This window comes from Dendrobates tinctorius, unplaced genomic scaffold, assembly GCF_039654945.1.
Source record: "Dendrobates tinctorius isolate UK_male_01 unplaced genomic scaffold, ASM3965494v1 ptg000030l, whole genome shotgun sequence".
Lineage (NCBI taxonomy): Eukaryota > Metazoa > Chordata > Amphibia > Anura > Dendrobatidae > Dendrobates > Dendrobates tinctorius.
The window spans coordinates 46,357,220-46,375,727 of record NW_027361698.1 but is presented as its reverse complement, the minus strand read 5'-3'; the positions used below and the strand labels follow the sequence as shown (position 1 = coordinate 46,375,727).

At 50.1% G+C, this 18,508-nt stretch overlaps 1 protein-coding gene across 2 annotated transcripts in view; it reads right to left on the bottom strand.

Moving 5' to 3' along the window:
* Positions 1-18,508, bottom strand: part of JADE1 (jade family PHD finger 1) — a 129,003-nt gene that overhangs the window by 10,285 nt on the left and 100,210 nt on the right. For both annotated transcript variants that reach the window (XM_073572078.1, XM_073572077.1), the window contains exon 9: positions 1,995-2,516. In XM_073572078.1, coding sequence (XP_073428179.1) covers positions 1,995-2,516 — 522 coding nt within the window. The remainder of the gene's footprint in view (positions 1-1,994; positions 2,517-18,508) is intronic.

Below are 18,508 nucleotides of genomic sequence, written 5' to 3'. Positions count from 1 at the left end.
AATGGCCTTCTGCTAGCCTGTCAGGCAAAGACTGTGCTCCAGGTGACAAGCCCAGGATCCACTCCACGGTATCCCAGCTAAAGAGCCATTCAGACGATTACACAGCCACTTCTGTGTTCAGTTAATGGCTAGTCCTGAGCTCAGGCCCCACCACAGGGATCCCGGTGGCAGACCAAAGAGTTTGGCACCAAGCCTAAATTCTCAGAGACATTGTTTGCCAAGAGGACTGTGTAACCCTTAGCTAGATTCTCCCCTCAGTGGGTGAGCATGTGTATAGATAACAATTCTCTAAAATTACACTTCTGTTATGCTAAGTTTGTGAATCTCTGCGCTGCACCACTTTCGGGGGCGCCTCTTGCACTCAACTAATTACACCCTTGCTCTAGGTTACTCCCGGTTGCCACATTAGGCAGAACCAAAAGGTCAGGGAGATTACAGTGTACCCGGTAGAACATACTGGGCCTATCGGCTGTGCAGCGCAGGGCTCCTAGCTAATCTGGGCAAGGTGTGTGTGTGTTAACTGTTTCTTTCTTGCTATTTCCAGGGTAAATACAGTTTTCCTTGTTAGTAAAAACTAGTTCCTTAAATTGCCTGGTTGTGTCCTTTGTCCTCGACTCACTGTGTTCTGAGAGAGACCACCGGTACATGGTCTACATCTCCATGGTAACAGACTACAAATGAGCATAATGTAGTCAGATCCCTCAGTCACATCATTTTCCATCTGTGGACTACTTTTATTAACCGTCCGGATTTAAATAAGTAAAAGGTACGGGAGAGATGGAAATAGTATGGCTGTAAGATCACCACACCACAGTTGGTTTGTGTGTAGTCTGGTTTTTACATCAGATCATCTTTTTATAGTCAACATTTACAGTATTTTCCAACTTTCATACACATATACACACTAATCAACCCCCTCCTCACCTACGCCAAGGAAAGGGGTTTACTCTGTTATTGTGGAGACACATCTGTTTGCACATAAACTGGAAAAATAGAGCGATGTCTAAAAAAAAAAAAAAAAAAGGAAAATCTGAACCGACTGTGAAAAAAAATCATCAACCCCAAATGACTTGCAGATTTTTTTTTGTTTGTTGCATTTTTATTTTTTCCTCCATTACTTCCAAGGGCCATAACTTTTTTTTTTCTTCCATTGACCTATCCATATGGGGGGGGGGGGGGGGGGGGGGGGGAATCAAATTGGGACTCTTATGGGCACTACAATTACAGCAATACCAAACCTAGGAAAGATATTTTTTTTTTAATGCTGAACTTTACTTTTTTTTTTTTTACATAATATCTGTGCTGCAGTGATTTTAATCACTTTATTGCATTTTTTTGGGGGTGGAAATTGTGGCAACTAAAAAAAAAAACAAACAAAAAAACACCACCAATTCAGGTGTCATTTTGGCTTTCTTCGTATGGGATAAATATTTTCATACTATATTAGTTAAAGCAATTACGCACACAGCCAATACCAAAGAAGGTGGCCATTTAATCTTTAAAAAATTTTTTTCTATTTTAAAAAAATATATTTTTTTTTTACATATTTAAACCGTCTTTTTAAAAAGGAATTCAACATGCAATTGCTTATTTAATTTTTTTTTACATATTTAAACAGTAATTTTTATAAAAGGAATTGAACCTTCAATTGCTTTATCGCCTATGCAATACCTTTGTACTGCGGTGTATTGTGAAACTGATAATTTTCTATGATGCCCAGCCTTAGGGATTGCTTGGGGTGATGATGGCCATCAGAAGCAATGGTTGCCACAGTGAAAGCCCGTTAAATGCCACCGTCACGGCTAGCGGAGATCATATCAGTTGCTTTGGGTGTGGGATACGTAATACAGCCAACACGTGCGCTGAATGGAACAGGCTCGGCAGTGACATCAATAGAGCTAAAGCAGGTTTATTTTAGTCCTCCACTGTTCCGATTTACAACCCCTTTACATCATATGCACTAACAATTGAGCAGTAGGGCAACAAGCTCTCACCCGTTCTAGATCCTGTCGCAGATGAGTAAATAGTTGCAAACGACGAATCAAGAAGTCTTGCTCGCGCTTGGCCAAGTTGTCTTCCTCGTCCTTCTTCGGAGTTATGAGTGGTTTGTTAAGATTGGCTTTCCTCTTCAGTTTCCAATACTGGTAGATAAAGTCTGTGACATCATATGGGACTTGCATGGCCTGACTCACATCCTGTACATTGACAAATGTATAGAAGTCGTCCTCAAGCTGCTGGAGTTTCAGCTTGCGTTGGCTCGCGTGCTTCGCCTCCTGCTGGCAGGCAGTAAGACCTTGTAAGTCATCCAAGCAAGATGGGGAAGCCTCGGCGGCGCCATTTAAGTCACTGGCACTCTCAATGATCTGGCCATCTTCTGTTTTCTTGCTTCCACTATGCTTTGGGCAATAAGACTTAAATTTGACTTCATCTTCTTCTGTTAGGATGGTCTTCATCTCCAGGCCACGATCAAAGGCGCATGTGACGTGAAAAGCAATTCGGCAATTTTTAACCGAGCACTGAAAGCAAAAAAAAAAAAAAAAAAATAACGTTAGAGATTTCTACAGACCAATTCAGGCAAAAAGCAGCAGACTCAAATCATAGAGGAGGAAGCGTATAGAAAAGATTCTTCTTTTCTCTTTTGAGCCACTACGAGTTTCGCGATCAAAACCTGCACATGGAACTAAAAAAAACCAAAACAAAAACAAAAAAAAACAACCCATCAACAAGAATGAACATATGCACTGATATGTGACAATAACTTGCAGTGGATGTGTCTCGTATGCACTATGCCCCTAAAAAATGTCTTCTGCACATACTCCTAAGATGACTTCCCATAGATTTTTTTTTTTTGCCGAGATCTTGGTGCAAAAACGTTTCAATCAAAATTTGTGGTTTTTACAGTTTCTGCTCCAAAAACACAGCAAGAAAACAAGAGAAAGAAAAAAAAAAAAACACAACTCAGTGTGAACACACCCTTAGGAAGAGAAAAAAGGAATCTCTGAATCTACAGCAATATGTGGACTTACATCTCATTTCAGAACATGATGAATGGATGCAGACAGTGTGCGATACAGTTTCCAATTATTTAACAATATGTTCAGGAGTAGTTACATATATACAGCCTTTCAATTACAAACGGCCCCGTGAAGGCAGCCATAATGCTGATGGCCATCGGTGAGAAGGAGTTTGACCTCCCTGCTCTATTATACAGAGCTCTGTAGGGGGCTTATAGCCACCGTTATGTTGTGAGGGTTGTGACGGTGTTCCATGGTTGTACGGTTGTTACCTGGTAGTGCAGACGTCTTAGACCTGATCTACACTACTAGGAAGAAAAATAATTTTCTGAACATCTCTAGCGAGCTATAGCCTGTAGTTATACATTTAGGCTGCATCTGGTAACGACCAAGGCCATCCATTGAAGCGTGTGTAAACTGGCAACAAAATAAAGTCACTTCCCGCTGCAGAGAGTGTTTTAGGCTAAGCTACATGACAGCTTTCTATCCTCAGAGACTAACGCACATTGACTACAGAATATTTTGACGTTCCCCTGAAAAGAAGCCAATCCACCCTCCTCTGGGTTTTCCTGCTCAGGTTGATTCAGCAAGCAGATGAAAGGGAAAACACACAAAACAGTTATTAACCGGCTTTACATCATCTGAGACTATGCCGGATTGGCGTCAGAAATCAATACGCTGGAAAAAAAAAATATAAAAAGGAGCAAAGGAAACAAGAAAACACAACAGCACAAACTACAAAAGATGTTATTGGAAAATGAACAGAAGACTGCGGGCGACTGGAGCTGATCAATACCACGCAGCAGAGATGACGGCCATCACCTGAGCAATGGCAAACTATCAGACCATGGAAAGGTTTTAGTCATTATCCCATGGCATTTAAAGGACTGGCAGCAATTCCAGGGAACGGCGCTGTTCATTTACAAGGGCTGGAAGTTTACTCCATCACGTACATACAGAACAGTTTAATCAACCATCTGCAGTCATCTTCAGCCCTCGGGGATTAGAGAAAAAACACACCACTACAAAAATAAAACCCTATAATTACATCTGTGATTATGTAACATCCCCCGAGAGATGAAATTCATCCTCTTTTTATGGTGCCCACAGGGGAGCCTATGATAATGGTTGGAACACATATCAAACATTATTTCTATTTTTAAGGTTGCAAAGCTTAACCCTTCTTACTGCTAGAAGTTTGTCAATTTTCACACTTTTAAATTTTTTTTTACCCATATGCCCACAAATGTTCCTTCATGCAAGTTTGCACTAAATGAAACGTTATGTAAAATAAGTATACAAGTGTATGTTTGAGGTCTGTCCTAATCAGAGCCTTAGGTGAAGGACACCAATTAATAGGTGTGCAGAGTCTGTACATCACGTTTATGACTGGGCATAAAAATACATTTAAAGTGAAAAAACATGGATTTTTGTGAGTACTCACCGTAAAATCCTTTTCTCCGAGACGCTCATTGGGGGACACAGAGACTGTGGGGTGTGTGCTTCTGCCGTCTGGAGGCTGACACTAAGTATACAAAAAAAGAGTTAGCTCCTCCTCCGCCACATACACCCTCGCCCCCCGACCGGGCGTAACTCAGTTTAGTGCATAAGCAGTAGGAGAATGCGCCTTAAATTCAGGCAAGAAATTATACGTCTGGAAAAGGGACCACCCTGATCCTTACATAAGGATTTGTATAACTCAAAATAAGCAAAAGCCAACTGGCTAGTAGGGTGGGTGCTGTGTCCCCCAATGAGCGTCTCTGAGAAAAGGATTTTACGGTGAGTACTCACAAAAATCCATGTTTCTCCTTCGACTCATTGGGGGACACAGAGACTGTGGGACGTTCTAAAGCAGTCCCTGGGCGGGATCTTAGCTCTCCCAATCCATGCTATTTTGCGCCCCTGATTAGAGGTGCGCAACTGCTGCCTGGAGAATCTTTCTTCCCAGGCTTGCATCCGAGGATGCCTGGGTATGTACGTTATAATGTTTGACAAACGTATGCAAGCTGGACCAGCTAGCTGCTTTGCACACCTGTTCCGCTGAAGCTTGGTGTCGCAGTGCCCATGAGGCACCCACTGCTCGAGCCGAGTGTGCCTTGATCCCTGCCGGAACCGGCGTGCCACTAATTTCATAAGATTCTTGGATCGTCAGGCGAACCCATCTGGCCAAAGTCGCTTTGGACGCAGCGAGCCCCTTCCGCCGCCCTTCTGGGATCACGAATAGAGAGTCTGTCCGGCGGAAAGGAGCTGTCCTTGTCACATACCTCCTAAGAGCTCTTACCAGATCCAAGGTGTGCAATGCCTTTTCTACCCTGTGCACCGGTGCCGGGCAAAACGAGGGTAAGACAATGTCTTCGTTGATATGGAATGCAGAGACAACCTTCGGCAAGAAGGGAGGAGCTGGCCTTAAAACTACCTTATCCTTATAAAAGGTCAGGAACGGCGGTTTACAAGATAAAGCCGCCAATTCCGAAACCCGCCTAATAGACGTAATAGCTACCAGAAAAACGACCTTCCTGGACAGGTAAGGTAAGGAAACCTCTTGTAACGGTTCGAAAGGAGCCTCCTGAAGGGCCCTGAGCACCAAGTTCAGGTCCCATGATTCCGTCGGCGCCTTATAGGGGGGTACTAAATGTGCGACCCCCTGCATAAACGTCCTAACCTGCCAGACCGAAGCGACCTTTCGTTGGAAAAGCACCGACAGAGCCGAGATCTGCGTTCTGAGCGAACTCGGAGCCAATCCTGCGTCCAGCCCTGCCTGCAGAAAAGCCAGTACGTTGGGGATCGAAAAAACCAGAGGAGCCACTCCGCGATCCCTACACCAACGGAAAAAAAACTTCCCAAGTCCGATGATATACTCTCGCCGAAGAAGGCTTTCGGGCACTCACCATCGTGGCTACCACATCTCGCCTGAATCCTGCCTGTGTTAACAGCCAAGATTCAATGGCCACGCCGTCAAACACAGGGCCCCTAAGTTCGGATGGTAGATCGGCCCCTGGGACAGCAAGTCCGGCCGATCTGGGAGACGCCAGGGTACGTCCACCACTAGCTGAACCAGATCTGCATACCAGGCCCGCCGAGGCCAGTCTGGGGCCAGCAGAATTGCTGGAACCTTCTCTCTCCTTAACTTCCTGATGACTCTTGGAAGCAGAGGTAGCGGGGGGAACAATTACGGGAGACGAAACTGGCTCCACGGAAGCACCAGAGCGTCTGCTGCGATTGCCTGCGGGTCGAGGGATCGAGCGACGAACCTTTGTACTTTGGCGTTCTCTCTGGATGCCATAAGGTCCACGTCCGGTGTCCCCCACCGTTGGCAGATCTGTTGAAAAACCTCGGGGTGCAGGGACCATTCCCCTGCCGCGACCCTCTGTCGGCTGAGAAAATCTGCCGCCCAGTTTTCGACTCCCGGAATGTGCACCGCTGAAATTACCACGCGGTTCTTCTCTGCCCAACGCAGTACCAGCCCGACCTCGCGCATGGCTGCCTGGCTGCGCGTGCCCCCTTGATGGTTGACATATGCTACTGCTGTAGCATTGTCCGACTGAATGCGCACCGGCCGGTGTCTCAGGAAACACTGGAAATGTTGCAGGGCCAATCGTATTGCCCGTATCTCCAGAATGTTGATCGGGAGAATTATCTCCTGAATGGACCACCGCCCCTGAGCTGTGTGACTCTGGAAAACTGCTCCCCAACCATGCAGGCTTGCATCGGTTGTCACCACCAACCACTGCTCCGGGGGAAAAGGTTTCCCCTGGACCAGGGACGAGTCGCGAGTCCACCACCGGAGTGAATGTCGGACCAGCGGAGACAACTTGCACCGATGACTGAGAGACAGCAGCCTCCGGTCCCATGCTGACAAGAGCGCATGCTGAAGCGGACGGAGATGGAACTGGGCAAACGGGATTGCCTCCATCGCCGCCACCATTCTGCCCAACACACTCATGCAGTACCGGATGGGTCTGGTGCCCGGCTGCAGAAGGTTCCGTACTCCTTGCTTGATTTTTCGCGCCTTGTCCTGAGGGAGGATCACCAGCCCCCGGGAGGTGTCGAAAATCATGCCTAGGAACACGATTCTTTGGGCTGGAACCAAGGACGACTTGCTCCGATTGATCAACCAGCCTAGACGGGCCAGGGTATCCAGCGTGATACTGACATTCTCCTGGCACGCCTGAAACGACGGCCCCTTTACCAACAGGTCGTCCAGGTAAGGTAGTACCGTTATGCCCCGAGCATGCAGGATGGCCATAACCACCGCCATTATCTTCGTAAAGACTCTGGGAGCAGTGGCCAGACCGAAGGGCAGAGCAACAAATTGAAAATGTCGCCCTCCGATCGCAAAACGCAGGAACCTCTGGTGTGGAGGAAAAATCGGAATGTGCAGATATGCATCCTGCACATCGATCGAGGCCAGGAACTCCCTTGGATCCATGGCTGCAATGACCGAACGGAGGGATTCCATCCGGAACCGCCTGACTCTGATGAATTTGTTCAGGATTTTTAGATCTAGTACTGGCCTTACTGTCCCGTCTTTTTTGGGGACCGAAAACAGGTTGGAGTAAAAACCTTGTGCCTCTTCGCTTTTCGGCACTGGGACAATGACCCCGTTGCGCCGTAGCGTCATTATGGCCTGTAACAAACCCTCTGCCTGCGATACTGTTCCGGAAAACCGGGAATGAAAGAATCGCCGTGGCGGGAGTCCGACAAACTCTATCTTGTACCCGGACGATATCAGTTCTGCCACCCAAGCGTCGCGTGCCACTGCGACCCAAACGTGGCTGAACCTTAGTAGGCGTCCGCCCACCCTGTCATCCGTAGGTACGAAGCGCCTCGAGTCATTTTGCTGGAGGCTTTTGGGATCTGGCCCCCCTCGTTCTGGGCAAACGGCCTCGGCCTCTGCCCAGCGGATTGGCTCTGTAAGAGATTTGCCTTTCCCTAATCTGACCATCATTTGCGGAGGTGGATGCTCTGGCCGAAGTCCCCCTCCAGGGGTTACGAAAGGGCCGAAAACGCCTCTGTGTCTGCCTGAATGCTGGCCAAGTCCTCTGCTGCGGGAGGAAACTACTCCTCCCCCCCGTGGCTTCTGAGATAAGCTTATCAAGCTTCTCACCGAACAACCGATTGCCCTGAAAAGGCAATGAGGTCAAGGATTTTTTGGAGATAGAATCCGCTTTCCACAATCTCGGCCATAATGCTCGCCTAACGGCGATCGCATTTGCTGCTGCCACAGCAGAACACTCGGCCGCGTCCAGAGAGGCGCTGACGAGAAAATCACTTGCCCCTGATATCTGATTTGTAACCTCCAAGACCTCCGCAGGCAGATCTCTGTCTTGGAGGGCATTATGTAGAGCGTCCGCCCATGAAACCATGGCCTTAGCCACCCAAGTAGCCGCAAAGGAGGGGGCCAGGGCCGACCCCGCTGCCTCATACACTGAGCGGGCAAGCCCCTCTATAAGGCGATCAGTTGGGTCCTTGATAGAAGAACCGCTGGGTATCGACAATAGCGATCTTGACGCCAAACGTGATACCGGTGGGTCCACTACTGGCGACTCCACCCATCCTTTATGGAGTTCAGGAGGAAACGGATACTTTGCTTGCAGCGCTTTTTGCATTGCAAAACGCTTATCCGGGTGTTCCCTATGTTTCTGGACTAGCTCCTCGAACTCCGGATGCGTGGCAAACCTTCTATGCGGTCGCCTGGTCTTCTTGAAGGAGACCTTGTGACCTGAGGCCGTGGACACATCGTCCTCGATCTCTAATGTCTGGTTGACTGCCTCAATGAGGCTGTCGACCGAGTCTTGGTATCCCAGGCTTTCTGGATTCCAGGACTCCTCTCCCTCCTCCTCGCCCTCATCCTGCTCGCTTCCCGAGCTCGGCGACGGGGAACGAGCTCTTTTGCTATGAGCTTGTCTGGTGCTGGAGCGGCCTCTAACGGTCGGAGGGTCCTGAGACGTGGACGAGCTGTCTTCCGCTGGCAGACCACCATCCTTGTCCCTGCCCGGGCCTCGAAGAGACTCAATTGCCCTTGTAAGGGACATCATAGAGTGTGATAAAGACACCGCCCATTCTGGGGGGTCCTGACTTCTGGGCTCTGCAACAATGGGGGGCTCCTGGGCTCGCTCCGACTCGCAGGCTTCACAAAATTTATCCGGCTGCGCCTTAGGCAGCCTGACCCCACAGGAAACGCAAACAGCATATAGGAAAGAATGAGCTTTCCCTTTGCCAGACATATTGCAGGGTAGGGTAGGAGGAGGAGGATAACCCCTTCCTTGACCACTAGTGCGGCACTCGAAACGGGGTTGCACTCACCCACCGGTAATGTCCACCTTGCGTCTCTTCCACGGGGCGTGCGGCGTTACTCGCCGGGGCACTTGCGGCGCACTCCGGGAGATAGGCGGCGGCTTCCGGCCGCACTTCGCGAGGAAATGAGGAGGGGGAGGGGGGCGGAGCTCCCCGGTAACTGTGCGCGCCCGCCGCTCTCCGCCCCCGGAAGTTAGTGGGCGGAACTTCCGGCTACCCCCGGAAGTCGGCGGGTGGGCGCGCGGAACTCCGGACCTCCCCAAACAGCGGGGACCGCGGCCGCCGACGGGGCTTCTGGCCGCACTACACGTGCGGCGTTCGAGGGAGGAGGGCGGGAGCTCCCCGGTAACTGAGCGCGCCCGCCGCTCTCCGCCCCCGGAAGTTAGTGGGAGGGGCTTCCGGCTACCCCCGGAAGTCGGCCGGGCGGAATCTCGGGCCTCACCATACAGCGGGGGCCGCGGCCGCCGACGGGGCTCTGGCCACACTCCACGCCCATCAACAAGAGAGGTGAGCCGGGCCTCCCCCCTGTGGCTTCTGCGCCGTGGGCTTGTGGTGCTCTCAACCCCATCCCTGGGCCGGGAGGGGGAGGCTACTGCACCAGTCTTCGACGCTTCGCTCCCTTGGCTCACCTGCGCCTCCAGAACCACCCCTGGTCTCCTACCTAGGGGTGGTAGGGGCATTAATGCATTCCCACGTTGCAGGAGAGTAACAACGTGGAGGATCACTCACACGTGCTCGCCCGCTGGGGTTCTTGGGGAACCGAATCCTCTTATCAGGATGCGTTGCCACCTCTTTAGAAAAATAACAAAGAAAAATGGTTGTCTGGGGAAAAGTCCCAGATGTGTCCCTCGGTGCGGGAGAGAAAACACGTGGAGGGCTACTCACACGTGGTCGCCCGTTGATGATTTGGGGAGATCGGACCCTCTCTATAGGATCCGTCGCCCCTATCTTATCTTCATAGAAAGAGACCAAAAAAAAAAAAAAATCTAGTCTGGAGCTCCAGACTGCGTGTGCCTCCATCAGACACTAAGCAAAAACTGAGTTACGCCCGGTCGGGGGGCGAGGGTGTATGCGGCGGAGGAGGAGCTAACTCTTTTTTTGTATACTTAGTGTCAGCCTCCAGACGGCAGAAGCACACACCCCACAGTCTCTGTGTCCCCCAATGAGTCGAAGGAGAAATCAGAGTTCTAACTAGGTGCAGGGGGGCAACGGCTCATCTTCACTCGCCTTCCTCTCCGATTGGCAAGAGGGGTGATAACCTGTACGGATGGTCCGGTGTCACTTCCGGGGGTGAAGGGGTCACAAAGGGTTGTTCCTAATGTCTGTCAGCATTGAATGCCAAAGTTCACAGTTGTCAAATTGGTTCATTTCCCAGACGAATGACAGAGGAACTTCACAGCACATGCTCCAGTATCTTATGGGGAATGCAAAGCATACAAGACTCTTGGCTTTATTGCCTTTTCTGCATAGTTCAATGTCAGGAGTGAGCCATAAGCTGAAGGTACCAAGAATCAGGTGTATCCATGTGGGCTCTATATGAACCAGGAACAGGAGAAACGCTGAGCAATATAACTGCGAGAGCACTCCGAAAGGAAACTTCTAGAACTGTGCTGATACCCAGTAACTGTTCTGCTACCTGCAGCCAAGCAACAAGTGGACTGGGTACAAAGTGACAGAACCATTATGCATTAGTGCAATGATTTACTAGTTTTTTTTATCTTTAAAGCCCAAGTTCATGCTTTCACTGCCCAGGTGCAATGTAAATGGTCTTGGAGAATACATGTGAGGTTGTTCTATTAAAAGACTCTCCATTAGATCTTTTGCCTTACTCGTCCTAGTGTCATTTCATTGAATCAGTGGGTTTTGCACGGGATACGCTGATTCTGAGACACAGTACAACCTATTCTACTGTCCAGCGGTTTCAATGGCAGGCTGTATGCTCCGTGCATACTCCAACATGGCGAAAAGAGAAAGCGCCACTCAGCAATGACTAATCCAGCATTAGCTAGTATTCTTCATGCACGGTCACAGAGACGTAGCTGTTTCACGTCTTACCACACTTTATCTGGTTAGGATGAGTCACATCGTACCACCCAATTATATTTACAACTTAATTAACATTTTATTACATCTAGTTCTATAATAAAACCTAATTATATATAAAGAAGGTGTGACTGCTTTCATAACCACAACACACCAAAGCTATCTATAGAAAAGGATTTAAAAAGCAGTTGTCCAATCAAACAATTTATCCTTACCCACAAGACGGGTGAGAACTTGTTGAAATCGTTGTGGGTCTGATCACTGGGACCCACACAGATAAGCAGAATGCAGCACTCCCCGCATACTCTACCTGCACTCCATTCATTCTCTATGGGGCTGCGAAGCGCTGCACTCTGCTTTTTCCAGCAGCACCATAGAGAATGAATGGAGCTGTGGTGAGGTGTCTGACCTGCTATGCCAAAACTTCCCCGATATGCTGATGGATGCGGGTCGGAGTGGTGGGATCATCCAGTTATCACCAATCCGGTGGATAAGTAATAACGTGTTTTAACTGGACAACCTTTTTAACTCATTATGGCCATTGATACCTATAGGACCTAATGCCTTTGTCTTCAGGATTAATTGTGCATCTTAGCAGCATCTTATGCCCATCGCCTCCACTCAGTGGTATACATTCATAAAATAGAGCCATGAATGGCACGGGTCACCAGTGTGCCCTAGAACCTTTTCCTGATGGGAAAGAATGCACATGTTCACAGAAATGTTTGCAGAATGGATGAAATGTTTTACCAATGCAGAACCGTCCACAATCACATATATTTGCGCACACTGTAGACTTGATCTTCAAGCAAACAAAATTATCAAAACTAAAGATATAATTATCTAAATGGTTCTGATCAGAACAATTATTCACAGTCGTGGGGGTGGGGTGGGGTTGATCGATCCAAAGAAAAATAACAGTGATAACTGATTACAGATAATGTAATAGAGGATACCTGCAGTCCTATGTAACAAAAAACACATACACATTTACATTAAACACAGTATATAGTGATCCACCCAGATTAATTGGCTAGCTATACCCCTTGCATTAAAAAGGAGATTTTTGTGTACTCACCGTAAAATCTCTTTCTCTTAGCCTCTAATTGGGGGACACAGAACCATGGGTGTTATGCTGCTGTCCACTATGAGGCGACACTATGCATAATCTGAAAAAGATTAACTATGGCTCCTCCTCTGCAGTATACACCCCTGGACGGCGTCAGCCTTCTCCAGTTTTGTGCAAAAGCATTAGGAGGAACGTAACAAACGACAAAACCAAGCCTGTAAGAAAGCTACTATGTACGAGCTAAAAGAACAATATGAGAACTCAACCGTAGACAACGGCCCATAAGGGCAACAGGGTGGGAGCTGTGTCTCCCAATTAGAGGCTAAGAGAAAGATTTTACGGTGAGTACACAAAAATCTCCTTTACTCTGTTGCCTCATTGGGGGACACAGAACCATGGGACGTCCCAAAGCAGTCCCTGGGTGGGAAGCAATGGACGAATATTGTGCTAGCAGGTTCCTAAACTTGGGGCACTGCCGCCTGCAGAACCCGTCTACCCAGGCTCGCATCCGCTGAGGACTGGGTATGAACACTGTAGTGTTTCGTAAACGTGTGTAGGCTAGTCCAAGTGGCCGCCTTACACACTTGTTGTGCCAAAGCCTGGTGCCGAATGGCCCAGGAGGCCCCTACTGCCCGCGTAGAGTGTGCCGTGATACCGGCCGGAAGAGGAGAATTGTTAAGGCGGTAAGCCTCTTGTATGGTGGACTTGATCCACCTGGCAAGGGTAGCTTTAGAAGCCGGCAGACCCTTGCGAACGCCTTCCGGAAGAAGGAAAAGGGAGTCAGACTTCCGGAAAGGTGCAGTCCTAGACACGTATATACGCAATGCCCTGACGAGGTCAAGCGTATGCAGAGCCTTCTCCACTCTATGAACCGGAACCGGGCAAAGGGATGGCAGTGAAATTTCCTCATTGAGGTGGAAGTTGGACACCACCTTCGGAAGGAAGGATGGTACTGTACGGAGAACCACTTTGTCCTGGTGAAAGGCTAGGAAAGGCCATCTGCATGAGAGCGCTGACAATTCAGACACCCTGCGCAGCGACGTGATTGCCACCAGAAAAAACACCTCCTGTGACAGAATGCGGAGTGGGACTTCCTTAAGGGGTTCGAAAGGTGGTGCCCGCAAAGCTGTCAGGACCAGGTTGAGGTCCCACGTTTCCAGTGGACGCCTGTAGGGGGGAGCTAATCGGGAAACTCCCTGGAGAAAGGTCCTTACTTGCGGCTTGTTAGCAATACGCCTTTGGAGAAGCACTGAAAGCGCTGACACCTGGCTCTTAAGTGAGCCTAGAGATAGCCTGGTGTCCAGGCCCGATTGAAGAAAACCGAGTACCTTCGGGAGGGAATAAGGGAGTGGGACCTGTCCGCGAGATTCGCACCAGGTAAAGAAAGCTCTCCAGGTACGGTAATAAATCTTGGCGGAGGCTGGCTTCCTTGCCCCGATCATGGTGGTAATGACATCCGGTGAAAGCCCTGCCTGGGTTAAAACCCAGGTTTCAAGGGCCACGCCGTCAAATTGAGGGCCCCTGAATTCTGGTGGAAGAACGGGCCTTGTGACAGAAGATCGGGATGGTCGGGAAGACGCCAGGGGGCGTCTGCTGTAAGTTGTACGATGTCGGCGTACCATGTACGTCTGGGCCAGTCCGGCGCGATCAGGAAGGTTGGAACTCCCTCTTGTTTGATCTTCTCTCATCACCTGTGTACTGCGGGTCCCGCCTTGGTGATTCACATATGCCACCGCCGTGGCATTGTCCGACTGTATCCTGATATGAGAGGCTTCCAGCAAGTGATGAAAGGCTCTCAGTGCCAGGAAGATGGCTCGAATTTCCAGGATATTGATGGGCAAGGTCGCTTCGATTGGAGACCACTTGCCTTGTGCCCTGTGATGTAGGTGCACCGCATCCCAACCTGTCGGCTTGCATCGGTGGTCAGGACCTTCCATTGACCTGAGAGAAAGGATTTTCCCCTTGCCAGCGAAGTTGGCTTGAGCCACCAGTGTAGGGACCTCCTGGTTGACGATGTCAGCCGAAACTCCGTCGAGGGAGAAGGGATTCCTGTCACAAGACTTGAGGATGGCAAGTTGAAGAGGCCTGAGGTGAAACTGGGCAAATGGTACCACCTCCATTGCTGCTGCCATCATGCCGAGGACTCTCATGGCAAACCGGAGAGATCGGGGAGGATTGCGGAGGAGTATGCAAAGTCCGCGACCGAGAGCCAGTGTCTTGTCCCTGGGGAGGAGCACTAGACCCCTGGAAGTGTTGAATAACATCCCCAGGAAGGTCAGGGTCTGACTCGGGGTAGTCAATGACTTTAGTAGGTTCACTAATCAGCCCAGGCGACTCAGTGTCGATTGTGATTGAGACACTGATCTCGCAGTCCTTAAAGGTGGAAGCCTTGATGAGAAGATCGTCCAGGTATGGAACGACTACAATACCGCTGGAGTGTAGAACGTCCACGGTAGCTGCCATGATCTTGGTAAACGTTCTTGGAGCCGTGGCAAGTCCGAACGGGAGAGCCACGAACTGGTAGTGGTCCTGGTTGATCGCGAACCTGAGAAACCGTTGATGGGCGGAAGCAATTGGTATGTGCAGGTATGCGTCTTGTATATCTATGGAGGCGAGATATTCTCCCTGCTCCATGGACGCAATGATTGACCGAAGGGACTCCATGCGAAAATGACGGACCCGTACATATTTGTTGAGCTGTTTTAGGTCTAGTATGGGCCGGACGCTGCCTCCTTTTTTGGGGACTATGAATAGATTGGAGTAGAACCCCTGGAAGCGTTCGTTCACTGGAACCGGTACTACGACTCCTGCTTGAAGGAGAGAGGAGACCGCTTGGTGGAAGGTACGAGCCTTGTCTGGTGGTTTTGGTGGAACAGAGAGGAAGAACCGGTTCCGTGGACTGGAAGTGAACTCTATCTTGTATCCAGAAGACACTATTTTCCTGACCCACCTGTCTTCTGTAATAGGCAGCCAGACTTGCTGAAAGAGTAGAAGTCGTCCGCCTACTGGTGGGGTGTTTTCCGGAGTTCGTGAGTCATGATGAAGTGAAGTTCTGAGGTTTTCCTCCCTTGGGTTTCGCTTGGCCTGCTTTCGACTGCCAGGTCCTATCCGGCCTCTGTGCCGCTCGTGGGTTGTCCCTGCGTGGAGAGCGGTTACGATTTTGTGCTGGGCGCGAGACGGACCAGCCCGAAGAATTACGAAAGGACCGGAATCGTGTTTGGTTCCGCCGTTTAAACGTGCGTTTAGGTTTCAGCTGAGAGAGAGATACTCTTACCCCCAGTGGCGTTGGATATCATTGTGTCCAACTTTTCACCAAAAAGCCGTCCACTAAGGTACGGGAGATGCGTGAGGGACATTTTTTGAGGCCGCATCCGCTTTCCATTCCCGCAGCCAGAGGATACGCCGGATCGTGATAGCGTTTGCTGCTATCCCCGCTACCCCTCTTGCAGAGTCCAGGGCTGCATGAAGCATGTAATCTGCTACCACTGCTATTTGAACCGCATGGTCCGAAAGCCCGGGATTTGAAGCTTGAAGACCATCTTGCAATGTTTTGGCCCAGGCCAGAATGGCTTTGGCCGCTCAGACTGAAGCGAACGCGGGAGCAAGAGAGGCCCCTGAACGAGCCATGCGGTCTACCTGCCGGTCTGCTGTGTCCCTGAGGGTTGAGCTATCCGGTAGTGAGAGTAGGGTCTGTGCTGCTAGCCTAGAGACTGGGGGTCCACTTCGGGTGGATCTGTCCACCCCTTGGTGTCCTTCTGTGGGAAGGGGTACCTCGCTTCCAAATATTTGTGATTGGCAAATTTCTTCTCAGGCTGGGAAAACTGCTTAGTAAGTATAGTCTGAAACTCCGGGTTATTAGGGAAGACCTTAGGTGGTTTTAGGACACTTTCAAAGGAAATCTTGTGTTCTGGGACTTCCGGGGTTGGATCAGAGATTTCCAGCACCCTATGGATGGAAGAGACTATGTCCTCAACTAGCGCTGTATTGCTAGGGAGACAAGGTAATGTAGACCTCTCCGTTTCGTTGTCTGAGTCACAGATGCCTTCCGAATCCTGCGTGTCACTAAGGCGTTCCCTGGTGGGGTGGAGGTCTGCTGTGGTCGGGGATCGCTGTGGGGATCTGCGTTGTCTGTCTCTGCTATGGGACGGTTTAGGTGACCTGGAATCACGGTGTCTCTCCCTGGAAGGAGATGACCGTGTGCTATGGGATGACGCAGATGACCGTGACCTGTGGGTCCGCTTTCGTCTGTGAGTGTCGGAAACGGTATGTTCCCGAAACAAGCTGTCCCTTTGCTGGGTAACGTTCATAGCCGAGACATGACCCTGGAGAGCCTGCAGCAGTGTGGAGGTTAGGTTATCTATGGACTGTGTCATAGACTGCGACATCTGAGTAGCCCCTTCCGGCGTGGTAGCATACGCTGGAGCATTGGTAGGGGCTTCCTGGGTTTCTGACCCAGCGTTTTGGATGCAATCCCTGCAATGCGGGTACGTGCTGCCACTGGGGAGGGTGGTTTTGCAGGCTGTGCAGAATGCATAAAAACAGTCCTGCCTGGTTTTCTTTCTTGAGCCCGGCATAGTGCACAGAGGCTGGCTATCAGGGACCCTACAGGGGTGCTACACAGAGGAAACCTATAGGAGAGCCTTATAGGTAATATGGATTCACAGTTGAGTAAAGAGAACCCAGCTGTGATCTTACCCCACCAGTATGCCCCTAGGTTCAGCGCCGACAAATTACAGTCCTGTGCCCCCCGGAGACTGCTGACGTTGCTGTGGGTGTCCTGACAGAGATGGCTTGCATCCAAAGATGGCCAGCGGGACGCTGAGAAGGGAGCGGAGAGCTGAAAAGGGCGCGCAGGGCTATGTAAAAACGTGCCCTTTCTGCCTCGATCCGCCCCTTCTATGACACTATAGAGTGTCATATTCATCATCCGGGGGAAGGGGAGAAGGCGGCGGCTTCAGCTAGGCTGAAGCCGCGGTCTAAATTGGAGTCCTGATGCCCAGGAGGGCTCCAGGGCAGCGCGGATGTCCGGGAGAGGGTCGGATCTGAACCAGACCCCCCCGGATTGAGAGACAGAACAGCGGTGGGGCCAGTAGCGATAGCGGTGTCCATATGGGGGATCCCCCTGAGGCGCTATGGAGCCGATGCTGCTGCAGAGACAGGGGCGCAGGGAGCCAAACAGGCAGATCTCCGCAGCGATCAGGACAGCGACACGCAGGTAACAAGCGACGCACGTCGCTCAGTTACCCGCAGTGTACGTTAAGGCCTCTTTCACACTTCAGTTTTTTGCATCAGTTCAAATCCGCCAAAAAGTCAAATCCGTTTACTGATGTGAACGGATGGCACAGGATCCGTTATTAGACGGATCCTGAAAATGAGGAAATTTAAAGGAAACGCTGGCCGGGAAGGGGAGAGAGAGAAAGAGAGAGAGAAAGAGAGAGAGAAAGAGAGAGAGAAAGAGAGAGAGATTTTTTTTTGGGTCCGGCACCCAGAAAGAATTTCGGGTTAAATCAGTGTCTGGAGGATCCGCCAGAGAAAAAAACGTTACAAGCTCCGTTTTGAAATCTTTGAGGATGGTGACGGACAGCAACTTTTGGCGGATCCTCAAAAAAAACGGATGCAACGGACAGCAATCCGTCACAATCCGCCATTAATGCAAGTCAATGGGGAAAAAAACGGATCCTCAAAAAAAAATTGAGGATCCGTTTTTTTCAAAACCTGGCGGATTGTGACTGATTGTAAAAAACTGAAGTGTGAAAGAGGCCTAAGATACCAGCGCGCTGGTGCAGGGAGCTGGTAACCAAGGTAAACATCGGGTTTCTAGGCGCAGCGTGTTTACCTTGGTTACCAGCTCCCTGCACCAGTGTGCTGGTATCTAATGTACACATCGGGTTTCTAAGCGCGGCTGATCGCTGGTCTCTCGCCTGCCACACGCAGTGATGTGTGCTGGCCAGCAGGAGACCAGCGATCAAAATAATGTCCAGGCCATTCGAGGACGATCAGCGATACTCGGCAGTGGGGCCGGTCGCTGATAAGTGTCACACACAGCGATCTCGCTGGTGAGAGATCGCTGTTGCGTCACAAAACT